General features: G+C 36.1%; 1 protein-coding gene across 2 annotated transcripts in view; it reads right to left on the bottom strand.

Annotated features, from left to right (window-relative positions):
- Window positions 1-19,346, bottom strand: part of LOC5566564 (tyrosine-protein phosphatase non-receptor type 9) — a 206,880-nt gene that overhangs the window by 145,813 nt on the left and 41,721 nt on the right. The window contains exon 1 of one of the 2 annotated variants that reach the window (XM_021851023.1): window positions 9,840-11,160. The exons of the other annotated variant lie outside the window; for it this stretch is intronic. Within the exon in view, the coding sequence (XP_021706715.1) occupies window positions 9,840-9,896 (57 nt within the window). The 5' untranslated portion in view covers window positions 9,897-11,160. Of the gene's footprint in view, window positions 1-9,839; window positions 11,161-19,346 lie in introns of those variants that run through there. 2 annotated transcript variants of the gene reach the window in all.

The raw sequence follows: 19,346 nt of genomic DNA, 5'->3' as shown, positions 1-19,346 counted from the left end.
GATAGCGTTGTTGAACTGCAATTAACTGTGTAGGTCAATGTATCGAAAAATAGAAAATTCAAGACGTGTTCGGAACAATGGTTATTCCTCAAACAATAGATGTTTGTAAGACAAAACTGAACCAGCGTCTCCAAATAATAAAATCGAGAAATTTCTGTAGGTAACTATATATGTTTATTCTTTAATAAGTATCATTTCAAACATGATATTCATTTATTATAACTAAGTGTTATGTATCAAGCAGCACCGTAATTTATAAAACCTAAAATTGAGCTATTATTATCATTGTGTTAACAGCATCCTTCATTTTATTTACCGTGACAATTTAGATTTTTTACAGGCACAGTCCTCAATGTGATTTTTGATTTTTTTCTATCTAGCGTGAGTCCTAGATACTTGACATCATCAGTTTATTGGAACCTTTCTCATCGTGACAATATGTCTACTTGAAGATATCAAATTGGAGATTTTGGTTTATTTGGGAATATTATAAGTTGAGTTTAAGGTTAGTTGAGTTAATGCTTCCAATTCGGAGAAATTTTCCATTTTTGCAAGTAACCAGTTGGCTGCAAAGCTGACTAGAGACAGTTGAGACCAAATAAATCGTAGAAGATAAAAACAATTTGTTTTGAATCAAGTTATATGCTTACGGCTTGAATCCTAACTGTATTGACATAAAATGTGACACGAATACCTGACCAGATTCACTACTCAACATAAGACACAAGAAAGGTTTAACAATTTGCTCTTATTATTTCAACTATACTAATTTCGCAAGTAATTTCCTACAATCGCTCGTTATTTAACAAATTCGACCCAATTTCGGAACTCCGCCGAGAGAACCGCTCATCAACGCATGTTAAGCGCTTTTTATTCCGCATGGCACGTTAATCTGCCAGCTTTCCTATTTTCCAGCAGCAGCTACTGCTTACTGACTGACTGACAGTGAGTGACGATAACGGAGACAACGGTTTCGCACAAAAACTCTCACGTTGCAATTGCTTTAAATGAGCGAGCAAACACCCAAGCGGTAGCCGCCCATCAGTAGGTATCTAAAATCCTCCAGCCAGACGACAGTGCAGACAGACGAAGATGCTTTCCGTTCATCATCCCAGCTAATCCCATCTTCCTACACAAGAACCACTTCGTCTACCCACGACGACGACGACGTCGACAACGACCGGCACGAGAGAGAAAACTGCGATAAACCATATATTTCAATCAATTTGACCTATTTCTTTTGAAACTGGCTAAGTCTTACGGTGCAGTGCACTTTACACAGCAGGATGGCCTATAGTGTGTATGATGCCGTGTTTACTTATCTGGAAAGTCTTGTCTGACTGGATGAAAAACTTGTATTCAAATGAATCGGCTTTGAATCAGAGACAGCCAGATGGCATAAAAAGTTGCTTTGATAAACGGTTTCTCACGGGAGATCACGTGCTTGATCTGAATATATCTGAATCAAATTTTGACAAACAAAATCTGTTGAAATGGTATCAGAACATGTTTGGGCTTTTAGGAATATCTGCTAGAGTAAGTACTGAAAAATCGGTAGAAGAAGTAATGGAAAACTCTAATGGGAAAATTTTCATAATCCCTATGGAAATTACTGGAGGTGGTTGCGTTGAATTTCGAGGAGAAAATTCTGGAGAAATTCTTTTGATAATCCCTTTAAAAATTTCTGGATGAATTTTTGGTTGGATTCAAAGAATTTGCTAGAGCTCTTCTTCGAAAAATCTTAAAAGAAGAGGAAACCTGAATATTAGTTCCACTTATTTGCGAAGAGAATCTTTTTATCAAAACAGAGAATTTTTAAAGACTTGCGCTAAAAGAGATCTGCTACCAGCCCTGAACTAAAGTGTCGAAAAGCGAGTGAAAATTGTGAAAGCTGGTCGTAGGTTACCACACGTTGAGCGCCCCAGGCTAGTTAAACTTGTTACAGTTTCAGATTACCCAGCGGAAAGTGCAAATCTTGTTTTCCCGATTTCCAACGGGATCCACTAAAGTAGGTATACCAACCAATCATCCTGTACCCCGCTGCAACGCATTTATCCGCCATTCGATAATCCACTTGGGCCGTTTTCGAACACTGACTGCACCATAGACTACGGACGAACGGATCAGCAAGCAAATACAAATCTGCAACCAGTTCGGCCAACGAACACTCAGGTTTATAATTGCTTTGACACTGTTTTCCCTGCCAGTCGGTTCCGTCGCTACGTCGTCGCGTCGCACAGTGGTCCAGGTTTAAAAACAACAATCAAAAACTCTGCCATCTTGTTATTTAACTACAGTCCATAACTCGATATTGAAGGGATCATCGATCCAGTACAAATCAGTGCAAATGTGATTCAAGGAACGTCGAGATAGTCTTGAAAACCAACTTTTTTTATGGGTCTCTAACTCGATATCGAGATACGAAATATTGAGTAAAGGAGAGTTGATTGTAATACTAGCTAACACAACGATTTAGGGTTGAAGACCCTATTTTTGCCATAGTAGTTCAAGGCTCTCAAAATTTAAAAAAATAATGTTTGGACAAATTTAGGCAACTGTTCTTGAAATATTTGACATAACTACAATAATAACTAAAATGTTTGAATCTGGAAATGCTGAATGTAGATAAGAATGATTTATAGAACAGAAAAAAATATGCTGAAACCCAAATTTGCACAGGTTTTGGTAAAAATGTAAATAAGGAAATAGAATTTTGAAGCTATTGACTATCTGATATATTGGTTTATTGTAGATACATATTTGACATTGTTTTTCAACTTAAACCCATGTTGGATTTTTGCAAGCTTTTGGAAAATTGGACCCCTGTGCGTCGCCAGTCGGTCGCTTTATGTTCGTTTCATGCAATTTTTCTAATCTTTCTCTTTTTATTTGCTACCGGCAAAAAATGCCCACGCCACGCATATGTTCGTCGATGGGTCTTTCAGCCAGCAGCAGCCACATTAAGGTGGCCCATTTTAACATGGGAAAAATCAATTCATCGACTACAGCGCCATCGGTGTTCTTAAAACGGAATTAGAACCTTTTTTTCATTTATTTCGATTTTCTCTATACAAACTTCAAGCTCGTGTAGAACCCCGCTTCCCCACCTTTTACAGTTGACGGAGCCCGCACAAACTTTTATAGTGGCTTCTGGAGGAAAAAAAGAACAAATTAGGAGAGTGTAACAAGATTTTTTTTTAGTTTGATCATTGTGGGCCCCCCTAAGCCACATCCATCGGTTTGGCAAGGCAACCCGTTTTGCTTGCTTTCGTTCTGCAGCGAGAGGTGTTTGGCCTAGTGCACTAGTGATGATGATCAGTGAACGCAAACGACTCTTGTGGAGGCAGGCGCACACCTCCGTGCCACCTATGCGGAGTGTCCCCTATAGTAGGTCTTACAATTTCCAAAGAGGTTGGTGACACCTATATGCCGAGAGCGATACGATTTAGATGAGATGTAAATGATAGTGTTGGGGATGCAGGAAAGCTGAATGTAAGCTGAAGTTTACTTTTTCGTTTTATAGTCAATCACTCATACGATTACAGATGGTCCGACTCTTATACACTCGAGTACAGAGTATACCCCATTAGGCATAAAGACGTTAGGCATAAGGACGTTAGGCATAAAGACATTAGGCATAATGGATGTTAGGCATAATATACGTCAGGCATAATGGACGTTTGGCATAAAATAACTTGCGCGTGTGTCATTTGAAACTCATCTTATATCGAAACATTTTCAGGCTCATTTACAAATTCAATTACGCTGATGGGGGTGGGTATCTGTCCTTAAGGTGTGACAGCTCATAAAAAAGTGCGATGTTCATACAAAAAGCGTTACGAAAGAATGGATTGATTGGCTGGTATTAAATGACTTTTTTCGGTGCTATGAAATGTGACCATGAACCGAATGACAGATATGGAGGAACATTGGTTGTCATTGTTATTGTTATAATAATCCAGCTCAATCCATTTTTGTAAGTATCAATTTAAATTTGTGATGTGCAATTAAAGTGTTATTTGTTTCTAAAGATGTTAATTTTAATGAGTATATGACATTTTTTTATTATATTTCTCTTACATAATTGAGTTAATTCTAAGGAAGGGAAATCTTCCATATAAATATTAATACTTTTAGTGCAAATGAGTACCTTGAAGACAATAATCGAGAGGCAAGTCAAGAATTTATGTTATGATAGGTGACATAATCTTCAGCAATAATTTTCTGGTAGTATGACAACTATCTTCTTGGCGTTACATTGCTACTTCGAGTCTGCTCATCAATTAAATGTAGTGAGAACGGTTCCTTTGCTACTTATGCAAACAATTTTCGATGATTTTCAATCAATTTCCTCGAAATTCGTCAAGTTTGTAAAGTAAAATTTGATTAAATATTGATTTTAATTACGAAAGTCAAGTTCAAATTCAACAGAACACAGTATCCGGAATAAAACATGGCGTGCATTTAGGAGCAAAGTGATATTCTCAATGTTATTGCATAGAGCTCCTACAACTTATTTGATTACCCAGTGTTACTCATAATCAATCAACAGCAAGCCGTAGGATGGAAGTATTTACATCAACAATTCCAAAAACTATTAGAAAAATAAAAATACAAATAACAACATATATTGGAAGAAGGTGCTTTTCCAAACAGTATTTTCCTCCAACCATTTAATTAACCGTATAAGTATAAAGAAAAGCCTATGATTCAAAGAAGGGAAAATGTATGATGGAAATATTTAAAGCAATAATAACATTATTGTCTCGAAAGAACAGCTTATTTATAGAAGAAGAGAAATTTTCTGATTAAGATATTAGCAGCACTAACTCCAATAATTTTGTTGGCATCAAAACTATAAAGAACAGCCATCAATTTAAAGAAGGGATAATCTCTGATGAAAAATTTGCCAGTTATATGTGTAGAACCAAACCCAAAAGATGAGCAACTGATCATGTACAGCGTCGTTCTTATTCTTGGATTTCTCATTTGTGCACGATACATTATGCTTTTTGGCCAAGAAAGTGAAGAAAAGATCCTGGATCGACTAAGAACCGAACTAAGATACCTTTAGCATGGCTTTGCTCTATGGTTAGAACTCACGCTGAGGACCTGGGATCAAATCCCATCCCAGAGATAGTCACTTATGACGTGAAAGTCATAGGAAAGGAAGTAAAGCCGTTGGTCCCGAGATAAACCAGCCCAGGGCTAAAAATCTCGTTAATAAAGATAGGAAAAAAATATTATCAAAAAAGTCAGTACACTTTTCCAGTAAACGATTTCTATTTTCATTTTGAAAATTATGCCTATCGTCCATTATGCCTAGCGTCCATTATGCCAAACATCTATTATACCAAACGTCCATTAAGCCTATCGTATTTATGCCTATCGTACTTATGCCTAACGTCTTTATGCCTAACGTATTTATGCCTAACGTCGTGCACCCTCGAGTACATATAGATAGTAGCCTGGGACACGGTTATATGAAAAAAAAAAAATAGATTCTCGCTCCAGTCCACTTTTTGGATTGCATTTAGGTCCCATAACAACTGTGCAAAATTTCAGCTCGATCGGAGAAACTATATTTTAGCGCCAACCGTTCAAAGTTTGTATGGGATTTACTATGAGAAAACTAACTTTTGCAAAGAAAAATCGCCAGAGGTCGCCCATTGACCTGCGAAACACGTATGATAGCTAACTTGACTTGAGTCTGTTTGGATATGTTTTCGATACATATCGAAGTAACTTCATGAATATTTTTTCAGAAGTTGGACGAATTCTTGGAGTATTCATTGAGAAATTCGCGATGGAAACTCTGAAGAAATTGTTGAAAATATTTGTTGATGAACTACTGTACAATTCTTGAACGAATTTAAAAAAAAGTCTAATTAAACAACAGAGCATATAACAAATGGTTTAAAAACAAGATTTTAAAAGGGCAAAATTTTGAAAATATTCATTTTTTTTTTTCGTTTTTTGATATTTTGATCATAAACTTAATGCACAACTGCTTCGCAAACTCATTTCTAACACGACATCTTCACATTTTTTTTCCTTCCAAGCATGTAAACTACTTTAGAAACTTCACGCATTGTTCAATATTATAAAACAATTACCAAAGCAACATAAAAACTTTTTTCTTTTTCAGATAAAGTTTCATATAAATTCATGCATGCCGTTTTTTGTATCTTAGATCTCAAATTATCTCGGCAGTAATCGACACATATTTGCGAAATGGCTGAAATAATAAAATTCATTGCAAGCATATCATGAGCCACATAAATACTGATATTTTTACAGCACCACACAAGAAAAATAACACTGAGACACTGTGTAAGTCTATAATTCATTGAATACTATTCTTTTGTTTCAGGATTTAAAGTTTTGAAGAATAAGCATTCGTTAAGATTTGACTCAATTCTATGGAGCTGAGACTTCAAACCAATTCGCTACTTCAAACCATTTTGATTTCTTCCGGGATTTCTCCAGGAAATTATCAAGGAAGCTTTTTTAGAAATGTTCGAAAGAAGGGCTGATTTCTGTAGGGGTTTGTAATAGTATTTTTACAGCACTTCTCGGATTCTCTTGGAAGAATTCTGTAAAAAACTCTTATAGAAGAATTTCCTTTAGGAATCTAGATTATCAATAGTACAAAGTACAAGTACGAACAAAAATGAAATAAAATTTATTTGTAGCATTTCTTTGCAATCCACTGGTCGGGTGACTACGCAAACTACTCCAGGATTTCTTCCAGAGTGCTTACAGTTATTGTGGATTACAAATCAATGCTACAAATAAATTTTGTTTCATTTTTGTTAGAAGCATTTTAAGTTGATGAAGGAAATTATAGAAAAAATAAAACAAAATCAGTTATAATAACAGAGGCTGTTTCAAATTTGTTTCAATTTAAAACATAATTATAACACAATGTGTTATACAAAATCCGCAACAATTGCTTATACATGTGCGTTTTCACATAATCATGTAAAGAAAATAACAAATTTTGTTATAATTCAGTTAGGGAAAGTAACAAAATGAGTTACGTTTTTGTTTGATTTGAAACATAATATGTTACACTTTTATTTAAATTATAACTTTTTTTGTTTAAATTTTTTTTATGTAGAACAAATTGTGTTATAATTGTTGTTATTTTTACTACTAACCAGCCAAAACTATAACATATTTTGTTAGAAAAAATGCGCTAACTGAGTAACAAAACCTGATACAACTCTGTTGTAATCCACTGGTCGGGAAATACTAAGGAAATCACTGGCCATCAGCTATGAACTGATGAAGGATTCCTTGGAGAAAATGACGAAGGAATTGTTTTAAACACCTCTTAAGAATCGCTAAATGAATGTATTAATCTATAAGAGGGGCCCAAATAGCCGTAGCGGTAAACGCGCAGCTATTCAACAAGACCAAGCTGAGGGTCATGGGTTTGAATCCCACCGGTCGAGGATCTTTTCGGGTTGGAAATTTTCTCGACTTCCCAGGGCATAGAGTATCTTCGTACCTGCCACACGATATACGCATGCAAAAATGGTCATTGGCATAGCTCTCAGTTAATAACTGTGGAAGTGCTCATAAGAACACTAAGCTGAGAAGCAGGCTCTGTCCCAGTGGGGACGTAACGCCAGAAAAGAAGAAGAAGAATCTATTAGAGAATTGTTAAATGAATCTCTTAAATAATTCTAATTGAATCTTTAGTGGTGTCACTAAAAAAAATTGGAACTCTTTCTCCAGAGAATCTGTGAAAAATATACCTAATTATTGTTTGAAACCAAGAAGCATATATAGATAGGTCTTGTTATGCGTTCCCAGGACATGATACAGATGCCAATCGGGTCAAAAGCTTAAAAGCTCTCAAAACCGAGTAGTTAGAGTCCGTGGCTACAAAGCAAAGCCATGCTGAAGGTGTCTGAGTTCGATTCCCGATCGGTCCAGGATCTTTTCGTAATGTAAATTTCCTTGACATCCCTGGGCATAGAGTATCATCGTACACGAGTAGAAATCAGAATCCAAAAACAAGATTTTGACTCATGATATCATGATTCCAGCGTGTTTTCGTCTTATGAAAATACACCATGATTTGGACTCATGATATCATGAGTCAGATTGCCGTAACGCAACACACGCGTTAGGTTTTTGTAGCTGATTGCTCGGAATCATGATTCAAATGCCAAAAATGCTGAGTCGCGCATCCGTTTATGATCGACAAAAAAAAAGTTAAAAATAGCATACATTGAGATTCGAGCCAAGAACCTTCTGATTGTAAGCCACGTACTTTACCACTCAGTCCTAATCATATAATTTGGGTGAATCAACTAACGATAGACACTCCGAACCAATCGTCTGTCTGGAGGAAAATCTGTGTCACTATACCATCCAGATGCTACATACCCGCTCCAGAGTCGAATGGATCGAAACAAATCAAGTATGAAATAATGAAAATAATGAATATGCATACCTACCCAGAGAGGCACCGACCGATAGATGGCGGTGAATTCATGCATGTAAAGCAATACAGAAGAAAGTATTCATAATTGCACCGGCAAATGTGCAACCACCTCTGGGTGGGAAAATTGGTCTCTGTTTCACACCCATTGGAAAACCAGACGGTGCAAAACCGGGGAAAGGGAGTAGGCGATCGATCAGACTTTGGCTCACAAATTGGAAAATGAGCGAACCGATTTGCTTGCTTCATGGCTGAATGAAAGCAGTGGCTGGTTGTGACTCTATACAAATAATATTCTTCAGAACCGCAAAATAGTTGAACTACAAAACAAATTGGTAAACGTTGTGGGTCTTTAGCATCAGAGATTACTTTGCCTAGCATCCAACATGAGCAAATAAAACTACGACTACGATCTATATCCGCTTTTCTATTTCATATACTTCCGAAATGGTCAGCTTGAAAACAATTTGCACGTTTTGAAGGTTTGGCCTCCGTATGTACAAGTCCACTCAAAACAATTTCTTACGCATATTTACACATTAGCTTCTAGTGTTTTGATTTAATTTTTCTCCATTGTACTCGGTTGCTCTCAGTTGCGTTATGGAACAACACTATCCAATCGAGTGGACTGGTGAAGGAATAGCCCTAAGTTACCGTTCGTTCGATAAGTTGTGCTTTCGATGAAGAAGTTGTGTGCAAGTGATTTGTACTTGAAGATACAATAAATATATAACGGATGCGCATGATATGTGTCCGAAACTGGAGTGTGTTATATGATCTGCAATTCACTTGCCTAAATAGGTTAAGTCAATTATTCAACATTCTTCTATATTTTTTGTAGATTCAATAATTGTGTAACTGTAACCATGTTTCTGGCTGTAATATGGTTTTTTTTCACATATGTAATATTTTTAGATCATCTTTTACAATTCTAGGGAGAATTGGGGAAAGAATATTTGAGGGAATATCTGGAGAGATATACCTGGTGGAGTCCACGAAATGATTCCAGAAGACATCGTTGGAGAAATAATATAAAGAATTCCAGAAGCTTTATCTCGAGGAATCTGGGAAGAGATTACTGAAAACCTTGAGGTCTAGTCGCATAAAAGACTCTGAAATTTTCTTCGAAGCCTCTACAGTTCACTGCAAACATAAAAATGAAAAACGTTTCTTTAGATACTGTTTTGGTTGAAATAGAGACTTTAGAGACATTATTCTAATTCTAAAAATAGACTTGGTACCGGCACTATCATAATATTTTTATTATGTTTTTAATGTGCTTTATTAGTCTCTACTTATGTCATAAAATATATTATAGAGACATGCAATAAATCGTACAGCCAAATAAAAATGTTCTGCCACGCTAAACTTTGAATCTTACCTTGAGTGCCCAAAGCAGAACAATATCCATAACAGTAATTTTGTCCCTTTTCTTCATGATGTCACCAATCTTCGCCGCCTCTGATTCCCACGATCGGAAACCCACTTCCGGTAGGCAGTTTATTATTCTCTCTCCCAAGATCTTTTCCCTTCCACCGTCGATATCACTTGTCGTCTTCCTGTATCGAGCAAAAGGAATAGCACAAAAACCGCAACAAAATCTTTCACTTTACGGTTGCCCGATCGGATCTCTTTCAATGACATCCCTCAAAAACTTGTGCGAATTCCACCTTCTTCCGCCTGCTCGTTTCCTTAGCTGCGCCGCAAACTCTCATAATTTCAGGTTTCACCATTCTCAGCATGCACGGTAGAATGCTCAACCTTCTCTGTTTCTCCGAGCACACGCACTGCAACAGAACAAGATATGTATTAATTCTTTCCTTTTCCAGAGAACACATTACTCAACGACAATTGCCCTTCAACACTTGCATCCATAAATGCAATGGCATACTTTTCACACATCAGCTAATGAGACGAACCCATCATTACAGCTGGAACGAACACGGGATGGCACATATTCTTCACATTGCACAGCCACTTGAACTCTGGTGACCTCCGTCTAAAGTGGCCGTCGACGGCTGTAACGGTGGCACAGGTTAACGAGAGGCCATTGCGACATCAACTCCGTTGCAACCTTCCTGCAGTGTCCATGACGCATGATGGGAACCTCTTATCTTGTTTCACAATACAACTCTCCACGGTTTGAACCGCTCAAGCCGTACGAAGCAATAATGAGACAACAAGTATCATTCATCTTCGAAAGAGGGATCATTCACTCCATAACACTATCTTCTCCGAAATGTAAGAAACACAATCACGCTCCAGGCAAAATACAGCAACACGCCTACGGCACCAACAAAACGGAAATGCACTCCACGCAGATCTCCGGGCTCTAATAATAACACTACCGCCGCAAAAAAGAACAGCTACAACGGAAGTTTACATCCAGCCGTGGGGAGTACCGCTCTGCAGACGAAACTTGTCGCGAAACGACCGGCGATGACCCACAGACCGAGACCGATCGCGCTTACCGCTCAACAACGTACCACGAAACGTCACAGCAGACTCTCGCGCTTTCTCCAGGGACTCCAGGGAGTATCAGGTACCGGGTCGTATCACAAAACACTAACTATAGATCGCACCGCGCCGCACACACGTATCACGTTCGGGCTTTCAATGAGGATTGAACTTCAACTTCTCAACAGTACTCAACGCATGCGAGGAGCAGAGCACATTGCGGACCCCAGTGGAAGAAGAGACCAAGTACGGTACGAACGGCTGTACGGTGAAACGGAGTACCCGAAGCTGGCTCTTCAGCGCATACCTACTGCGGCACCGTTCCTCTGCTCATCCAGCCGCCGTCGTCGACGCACACTGGCGCAGATGGGTGGTTTTGACGGCCAAAATGTGTAGTACTCTGGATATGCACCCTATTACATTTTGACTCCTACGACTCTAATCTACATAAGTTATAACTGATCTAGATCAGCTTTATCTATTGATAGTAGCATTGTAACAAAAAACATTTATGCTCTATCTCTGACGTGGATGCTGCTGCATAGCACTTAATTAAACATCATTTTTCAATGCAAAATTGTTAAAAAAATCTGTCATCGAGTTATCAAAACTTTATAAAAAGAAAGTAAATTGAAAACATTTAATAGCAACATTTTCCAATTGAACGCTACTTTTGGTAAAACATTCGAACTGAAATACTCATGTAACGGCAATTTAGGGAAAACAAGTCGAATGGAGAACAGAATTTTGGCCTTTGACGAATTCCATGTCAAATCGTCCAGTCACACAACTCGACCATTTTCGATGTGCAGAAAATTTTGCACATGTTCTCGGTTTGATAACATAAAAGGTTTTCAAAGATAAATCGACTGTTTTTTAAAACAAAAATAACTTTGGAAAAAGGCCTACGAGTTGCAATTTATTTGAAAAAATCTAGTTCCGAAACAGTTGATTTTAGAGAAAAATGTTTTATAAAGAAGTTGTAGTGGGCTACAAGAAAAAAATATACAGCAAAAAAAAAAATGTAATTTATAATCAAAATTAAAAAACAAAACCTTATTTTAAAATTATACAAAATCAGTCTTTTATATTTTTGAATTTTCTTCATAGAATTTTGATAGGAAACAGATGTTTGGGATAAAGTTTCATGATGGAGAAATTTGTGTTGAAAAAATAGATGTGTTTTGATGATGAAATAAGAATCTTTAAATTATTCTAAACCATAATAATTATCATTATCGTCTCTCTAAAAAATAGACATTTTCAAAATATTTCAGGTTTAATGCAAAAATGTATTAATAAAACAATAAAATATGTAATTTTTATTAGTTTTTCGCGGTTTTGCATCAAGAACAATAAGTTTTCGAGAGTATAGTACATGTTTCACTCTACACTTATTTTTCTTGTTGGTGGACCGCGAATAATTAATGGAAATAGCCTATTCTATGGTTTAAATAATAATATTTTACATTAAACTTGAAATAACTCGAAAATCACTACTTCTAGTGATTGTGACAATCATTATGATTAAGAATAATATCAAGATGCTTACTGTACCATCAAAACGTATTTATTTCGACAAAAACTCAAGATTCAAAATCAATTAAAAGTTGTTCTAAGAAAAACTTTGTAACTTCAAATTACTCCATCATGAAACATTGTCTCAAGCATCACTGTCACGAAGAAAGAAAAGTGGAGCAATGTACTTTAGTTGCAACAGTTTAAAGTTTTGATAAAAATATGTTGAAATACTCATATTTAGTTAGAATTTTATGCCCTTTTATCTATATCCCAAACTGTACTCCACGGCGTCCTGGTGCACCACAGTAATTCTCCAAGTGCGCCACGAGTTGACCAATATCTGACTCGCTAATCAGATCATAGTTATACAATATTTTTCAGTGACTAATAGTCTATATAACAACGCACTTAGAAAAAATACTTTAAATTTATTTCATACATTTCCGACATTTTAATGCGAAGAATTATATATTTGTAAGTGTAAATATTATTAAATTGACGTCATTTCATTCTTTACATAAGTAGTTTTTTCTTAGTGTGAATGACTGTTAGTCACAACCTGGGTCTACCATGATAAGTAAGAGGATTCCTAGATTTCCCGGGATGTTTGATATAAAAAAAAAATAATTGACCACTTACATTCAACGAATAGTCACTGTACATTTTAGTTTTTATGTAATTTCAAATAATGTCCTCACTAGATTTCAAAATGTCAAAAATTTTGGATGTTTTCTATATTACAGTCGTATAGAATGTTGAAAGGTTTCCATTGGGATTCGTAGATTTCCCGGGAAGTTTGATTTAAAAAAAAGAATTGACCACTTACATTCAACGAATAGTCACTGTACATTTTAGTTTTTATGTAATTTCAAATAATGTCCTCACTAGATTTCAAAATGTCAAAAATTTTGGATGTTTTCTATATTACAGTTATATAGAATGTTGTAAATTTAAGTCGTAACCAAGTCAAACAAATGTTAAGTTACAGTTATATATGAAATAAAGACTTTTTAAACACATACTCTACTTGATTGTGCTACATTTCCCCGTACGCCAGCCCCTAGAATGACTCTTTTCCCGAATGTCGGTTCTCTAAAAAGATGCAGTTAAAAAAGGTTAAAAAATTAAGAGTAAAACGATAAACAGTTGAAAGAAGAAAAATACTGGCAATTCTCTAAAGTGAACATCTTGTACATGCTATATCATCATTCATTTCAATTTATCAATGAAATCGCAATTGTGCAAACATATATGTTTCAGGAAAGGAAAGGAATATGAATGTGACGTCCATTGCTACTAGAGACCGAGATCACCTCTGCATCTCCATGGTTTTCACAGGAAGGAGTTTTGTTAGTGGGAGGGTTCAAAAGCTACATGATCAGTATTCACCTTGGTAAGTGATGCGATTCATGTAGCCTGTAAATGTAAAAAGTTAGCTATCATTGCGTCGAAATTTTCAATGTCGAACTATTCAAATGTATTTTTTAGTAAAAGCTTAAAATAAATAAAAGTATATGTACGCGTATCTCGAAACTTTATAAACCAGGAATAATAAGTACTTAAGCCGACACTTATAGTGACGAACCATCCATATTTTGTTTTATCGATTAAATGAACGAAACATTGCTACGACACATATATGTGTTGTCATCAAGCATGAAACGAGCTCATGGATTATTGAACGGTGTTGTCAGGGCTGCTAGCGGTCAGAAAGTAAAATAATAGTGACTTTAGTGAACAAAATGATCAAAATAATGACAAAATAGTGACCTAAAATTCACTTAAAAACTATAGAAAATAGTCATGAAAATGACTAGAAATGAAATTACGTTTCATGTGTATATTCACCAATCTATATTTTGAGTAAATTTAGAGATAATTGCAGTAATTTTATTTCTCAACAGTTATCTGTCCGGGATAAGATTTGATTGTCATAGATGGCAAAAAAATGGCGAATTGGAGATTTCACTTATTTTCTTTTTACGAGATGCACATTAGCATATTATAGGTTACTATTTTGAATTTGTTTCGGCCCACAAATTTATCCCAAAGTGGAATCTTCTCCAAAACTTTTCCCAGAAAAAATTTACTTATTTTTTTTGTTGTAAAAGATTTTATTGATTTTTTTGTTGTAAAAGTCGACGAAATATTCATTTCAATTCTTTCAGAAAGTTAGCCGGGAGTCCTTATTTTTCTTGAGTCAAGAAGCTTGACACTTTGATTTCCAAATCACACTATAGTTGTCTTTAAAATAAAAAAACAACCTATTTCTTGCCGTTTGTATTTGAAAAGTCAACCCAGTTTTGTTTAAAAAGTTATCTATCAATGCGTCGACATCTTGAACATCAAACTATTCAACGGTTTAAATCTCGATTTTTTTTTTCAAAACATTGATAAGTGCTTATCTAAACACTTTAAGTGTCGTACCATCGATAATTTGTTGAACAAAAACATAAAAAAATGTCATGGGACAAATGTGTCATTACAAACATGAAACGAGCTCAGTTGGTAATCTATCCTCGACTGAACAGTCATAATCTCAGCGTCAATACGCTTAAGCAGGGATACAAAATCACTCCGATGGCGCGCAAATGAAGTGCTAACTGAGAAAAAAATCGCTCCGAGCGCGCGAAAAATGAATCTAATGTCTTGGGCCTTCTCAAAGCACTATCCCAGCGAACAAAGCCACCGAAAAAACACTCCAAACGCGCGAGGAATGAATCGAATGGCATGGGTCTCCGCAAAGCACTACTCAAGCGAACGAAGCCACCGAAAAAACAAACCGAGTACGCGAAAAACGAATCGAACGACTTGTGCCTTCGCAAAGCACTACCCAAGCGAACGAAGCCACCGAAAAAACACTCCGTGCGCGCGAAGAATGAATCGAACGACTTGGGCCTTGCGCAAAGCACTCTATTCCCTAGATCTTATAACAGCTAAAGTGATAAATTTCCCATTTTCCATCACATATTGAAATAACTTCACATTTAGAACTTAATGGGACTAATTTTCTTGGTTATGCCGTAGCTAAAAAAGAAAATCAAATGCCGTAATCTGTCGTTTCATTACGTTTTAGACTTTTTACACTAAAAGTACCATTCAATTTTAAATTTTGCGAGTAAATGTAGTAAATTTACTTTGTATTGTTTAGTTTTAAAACATGATGACAGAATATTTTTCAACCTTTTTTTGTGTAAAAAACATGGTCACAGTAAACACAGAAACGAAAAACTGCTGAAGTATTTACACGATACAAGACTGTATGTTAAATTGTGATGAATATAAGAATAAGAAAGCATAAATGTCTTCGGATGAAGTCAAAATTTCTCTAGAAACAACTTTACAGACATTTTTTTTGCTAGGCCATTCGTATCAAAAAATAAAATTCATCTAAATCAGTTATAGTTTATCTAGTTTAATGCCAAAGGAGTGAAAATACAGTACAAAAACTATTCCAAAATATTGAGTAGAAGACACCAAACTTCTAGGACGCATGGTCATAGAAAGCAGCGATCTGTCCCGTTGTGCGACGTCATAGCAGCGCAGCTGTTCAGATCCTACCCCCCCCCCCCCCCCCCCGATCCGATGCGATCGTCTCAGGAGGAGCCAGAGAGCAATGCAAAGCAACACACCGCTAGTAATGATGTTTCTTGTTTCTGCTTCTTCTCTGCGCAAGTCTTAACAATCTTTCTTTTGTTGTTCGCGAGGCGTGTGCCTTTTTTTACAAACATCATCAATGACGATGACGGACATGATGACGATCGTAACTAAACTCCTATATAGCCAGAAGCAATGGAAGAGGAAAATTGGAGAAAAAATATGAACAAGCGAAAATCGGCGAAACCAACAGTACCTTCGATGATATTCTCCTAGCAGGGTTGGATAGCGCAGTGCTGGTAAGGAATCATGGAGTTAGTAGTTATTTTAAACTTATTTTCAAACGCTCCAAATAAATCACGAATTTCAGACCATCTTCTGCTTTTTTTAAATTTATTTAAAGTGCAGACTTTGATCAGAACCGTTTTCTCTCGTTCTCTCTTGTTGAAGTTGAAGCAATTATTGAATTATTGAAAATTAATATTCGAACGGAATCTCAGAGCTCGAACCCAGGGCTGGTGCGATTTCTTCTTCTTCTTCTTCTTCTTCTTCTTCTTCTTCTTCTTCTTCTTCTTCTTCTTCTTCTTCTTCTTCTTCTTCTTCTTCTTCTTCTTCTTCTTCTTATTCTTCTTCTTCTTCTTCTTGGCAACGATACTTAAACAAATTTTATTGAAAATTAATATTCGAACGGAATCTCAGAGCTCGAACCCAGGGCTGGTGCGATTTCTTCTTCTTCTTCTTCTTCTTCTTCTTCTTCTTCTTCTTCTTCTTCTTCTTCTTCTTCTTCTTCTTCTTCTTCTTCTTATTCTTCTTCTTCTTCTTCTTGGCAACGATACTTAAACAAATTTCGTCCAAGATTACCATTAAGAACATTCTTTAAAATTCAATCAGTAATTTATCTAGAGATTGTTTTTCAATATTTCCAACATAAATTTTTCTAAGGCTATCTTTAGTGATTCCCAGAGTCTCCTCCAACGATTCCTTCAGAAAATTATTTAGAAATACTTTGGGAAATTCAACAAAGAAGTTCTCAGAGAACTAATTCAGGAATTTTCCCAAAGTCTGCAGGAAATTGTCAAGGAAATTTTAAGAAATTATTGCGGCAATTTCTAAAATAATCTCTAATGACACTTCTTTACAGATTCTGATAAAAAATTGTCTAGACATTTTATTTTTCAATGGACAAAAACTGTTCAGTTATTGTTAAACTCCAAATCTAATAGAATTCCTGGAGATTTTTTTTCTGGCAAGATTGATGAGTACCTCATCTTACTCTGAGAATTCTTCATAAACTGTGTGTACAAAATCAGTATTCACAGTTCACATTGCTCACAAAAATTACAATACCTTTCGCTTCATATTGCAACGTTGTAAGCGCTATCACGTATGAAAAAGGCGCAGCGCAAAAGTCGAACTATAAAACAACACACAACGAACCACACTTCCCCTGTGCATGGAGAAAAGAAAAATAACAAAATATGACACGCACACTCAGTTCAAATTCAATTCGAACAGCACCGAAACAGTCGCTTCTTTCGCAATTTCTCCAACAATCTCGATAAACTACTTGAAAGATAATCTGCATCGCATGCGCCCGAACTCCTTAATAAATGCCATAGTAGATAATAGAGCAGAGTAAATTTGGTCCGATAAAATGACGACTCGCAATGATGATTGCACTCAACGAAACAAACGAGTGAGCTGATTTGTTCAATGATGATCATATACTCGCACTCGTGAGCTGCATTTATGGCTCTTTCTCTCGGTAGAGATTCGCCTAGATGCATTGCACATAAGTAGTGTAGAAAGCTCTCACTCTCCTTCATCATTGGTTAAATACGAGAGACTGTACTTGAGATGCATCTCTCGACTAGCGCCGCGCCCTGCACTTTCGATGCAGTCCTTGAATCATGTCGATCAACGCAACGTCAGAGAAAATTTCCTCTAATTGTCTTCCCTATCGGTCAACTGCATTACACGCTGAAATTTTTCACTTCGGATTACGTAAGAGCCATGGACATCTGATGTGCCAAAAATTACAGAATGATTCTTATTCTTGAAGTATTCAGTTGCATCATGATACTGTAAAATCAGCTGTCAATACGAAATCACAATCTTGTTTGAATCAGATTTAGAGTGTAGACAATCGACAGAAGAAAAAAAAACATGAGGACGATGTCTACAGAGAGCGCAATGGCCGCAGCATTGCAAAGTTGAAGATCATTGTGATGATGACGAGTGATCATGGACGCCTTCACCGCTGGAGTGTGAATATTTTCAGTTCTTCATCAAACAATCAGCTTTCCATCACCGCCCGCCGCCCAGCTGATGTTGATGCCTTCTGCAATTATCATCATTATAGCGGCCAGAGTCGCTGCTGATGACGGGCGTTGATTCGATATCATTAAATCCCTGGCCAATTGATAACTGATTTGATGTTTGCGTAACGATAATGCCCTGATGGTTCTCAATTAAATTATTAATTTCAACTAGTGATTTTTGGATAACCTCTCGAATTTTGTTTTATGAATTAAACCTTATTTATAAGTATAACATTCAAAAAACCTGAAGAAACGGAATTTCTATAAGAGAAATTTGAATCAAAAGGTGCCTAATGTTTAAGTTTGAATTGTAACGGTTAAAGGTTTTATGTTTTTAAACTAAAAAGAACGTAAAACGTTACAGAATGTAAAGGTGTTCATATCGCATTTCTTTATAAATGATTGTTGTATGCATTTTTTTTTATTATTAAAAAATGCACTATTATTTATGAAAAACTTGTTAGAATCAAATGATGGATTCTTGATTTCCTATGGATGCAAATAATGTTATCATCATGCTTAGAAATACTTGTTTAAAATCATCACTTTCATGCTAAAAATGAATATAAATAATTAGAAGTACACTTAATATTTTTTTTTTTTAATTCCAAGAACATTCTCTGTTTTTAATGCCAATTTGTAACGTTAACGCTTATTTCAAAGAAAAATCTCATGGCCAATGTGTTTTTCTACAACTCAGAACAAAGATGTGTCAGGTTATTCTCGATACATTATCGAATGAATCAACCGTGAAAATGTACAGTTGCAGATAATAACAGTTTGGAGCTATCGTCTTTGTAATTATCGTTGTCCGACACCGTCTTAGCCGCTAGTCTGCGAATATCTCACCGTGATGATCGTGTATTCTCTCGATTGTCAGACGTAGGGAAATGTCTCTCTAAGAAGCGAAACGCCAAGCTTTCATAGTTTCTAGGCACCATTCGATATTTAGATTAGCCATCATCCGTAAAATGAGATAGAGGTGACTTTTT

Source organism: Aedes aegypti, chromosome 3, assembly GCF_002204515.2.
Source record: "Aedes aegypti strain LVP_AGWG chromosome 3, AaegL5.0 Primary Assembly, whole genome shotgun sequence".
NCBI lineage: Eukaryota > Metazoa > Arthropoda > Insecta > Diptera > Culicidae > Aedes > Aedes aegypti.
Note: the sequence above shows the minus strand (reverse complement) of the source record. Positions and strands in the feature narration are given on the sequence as shown.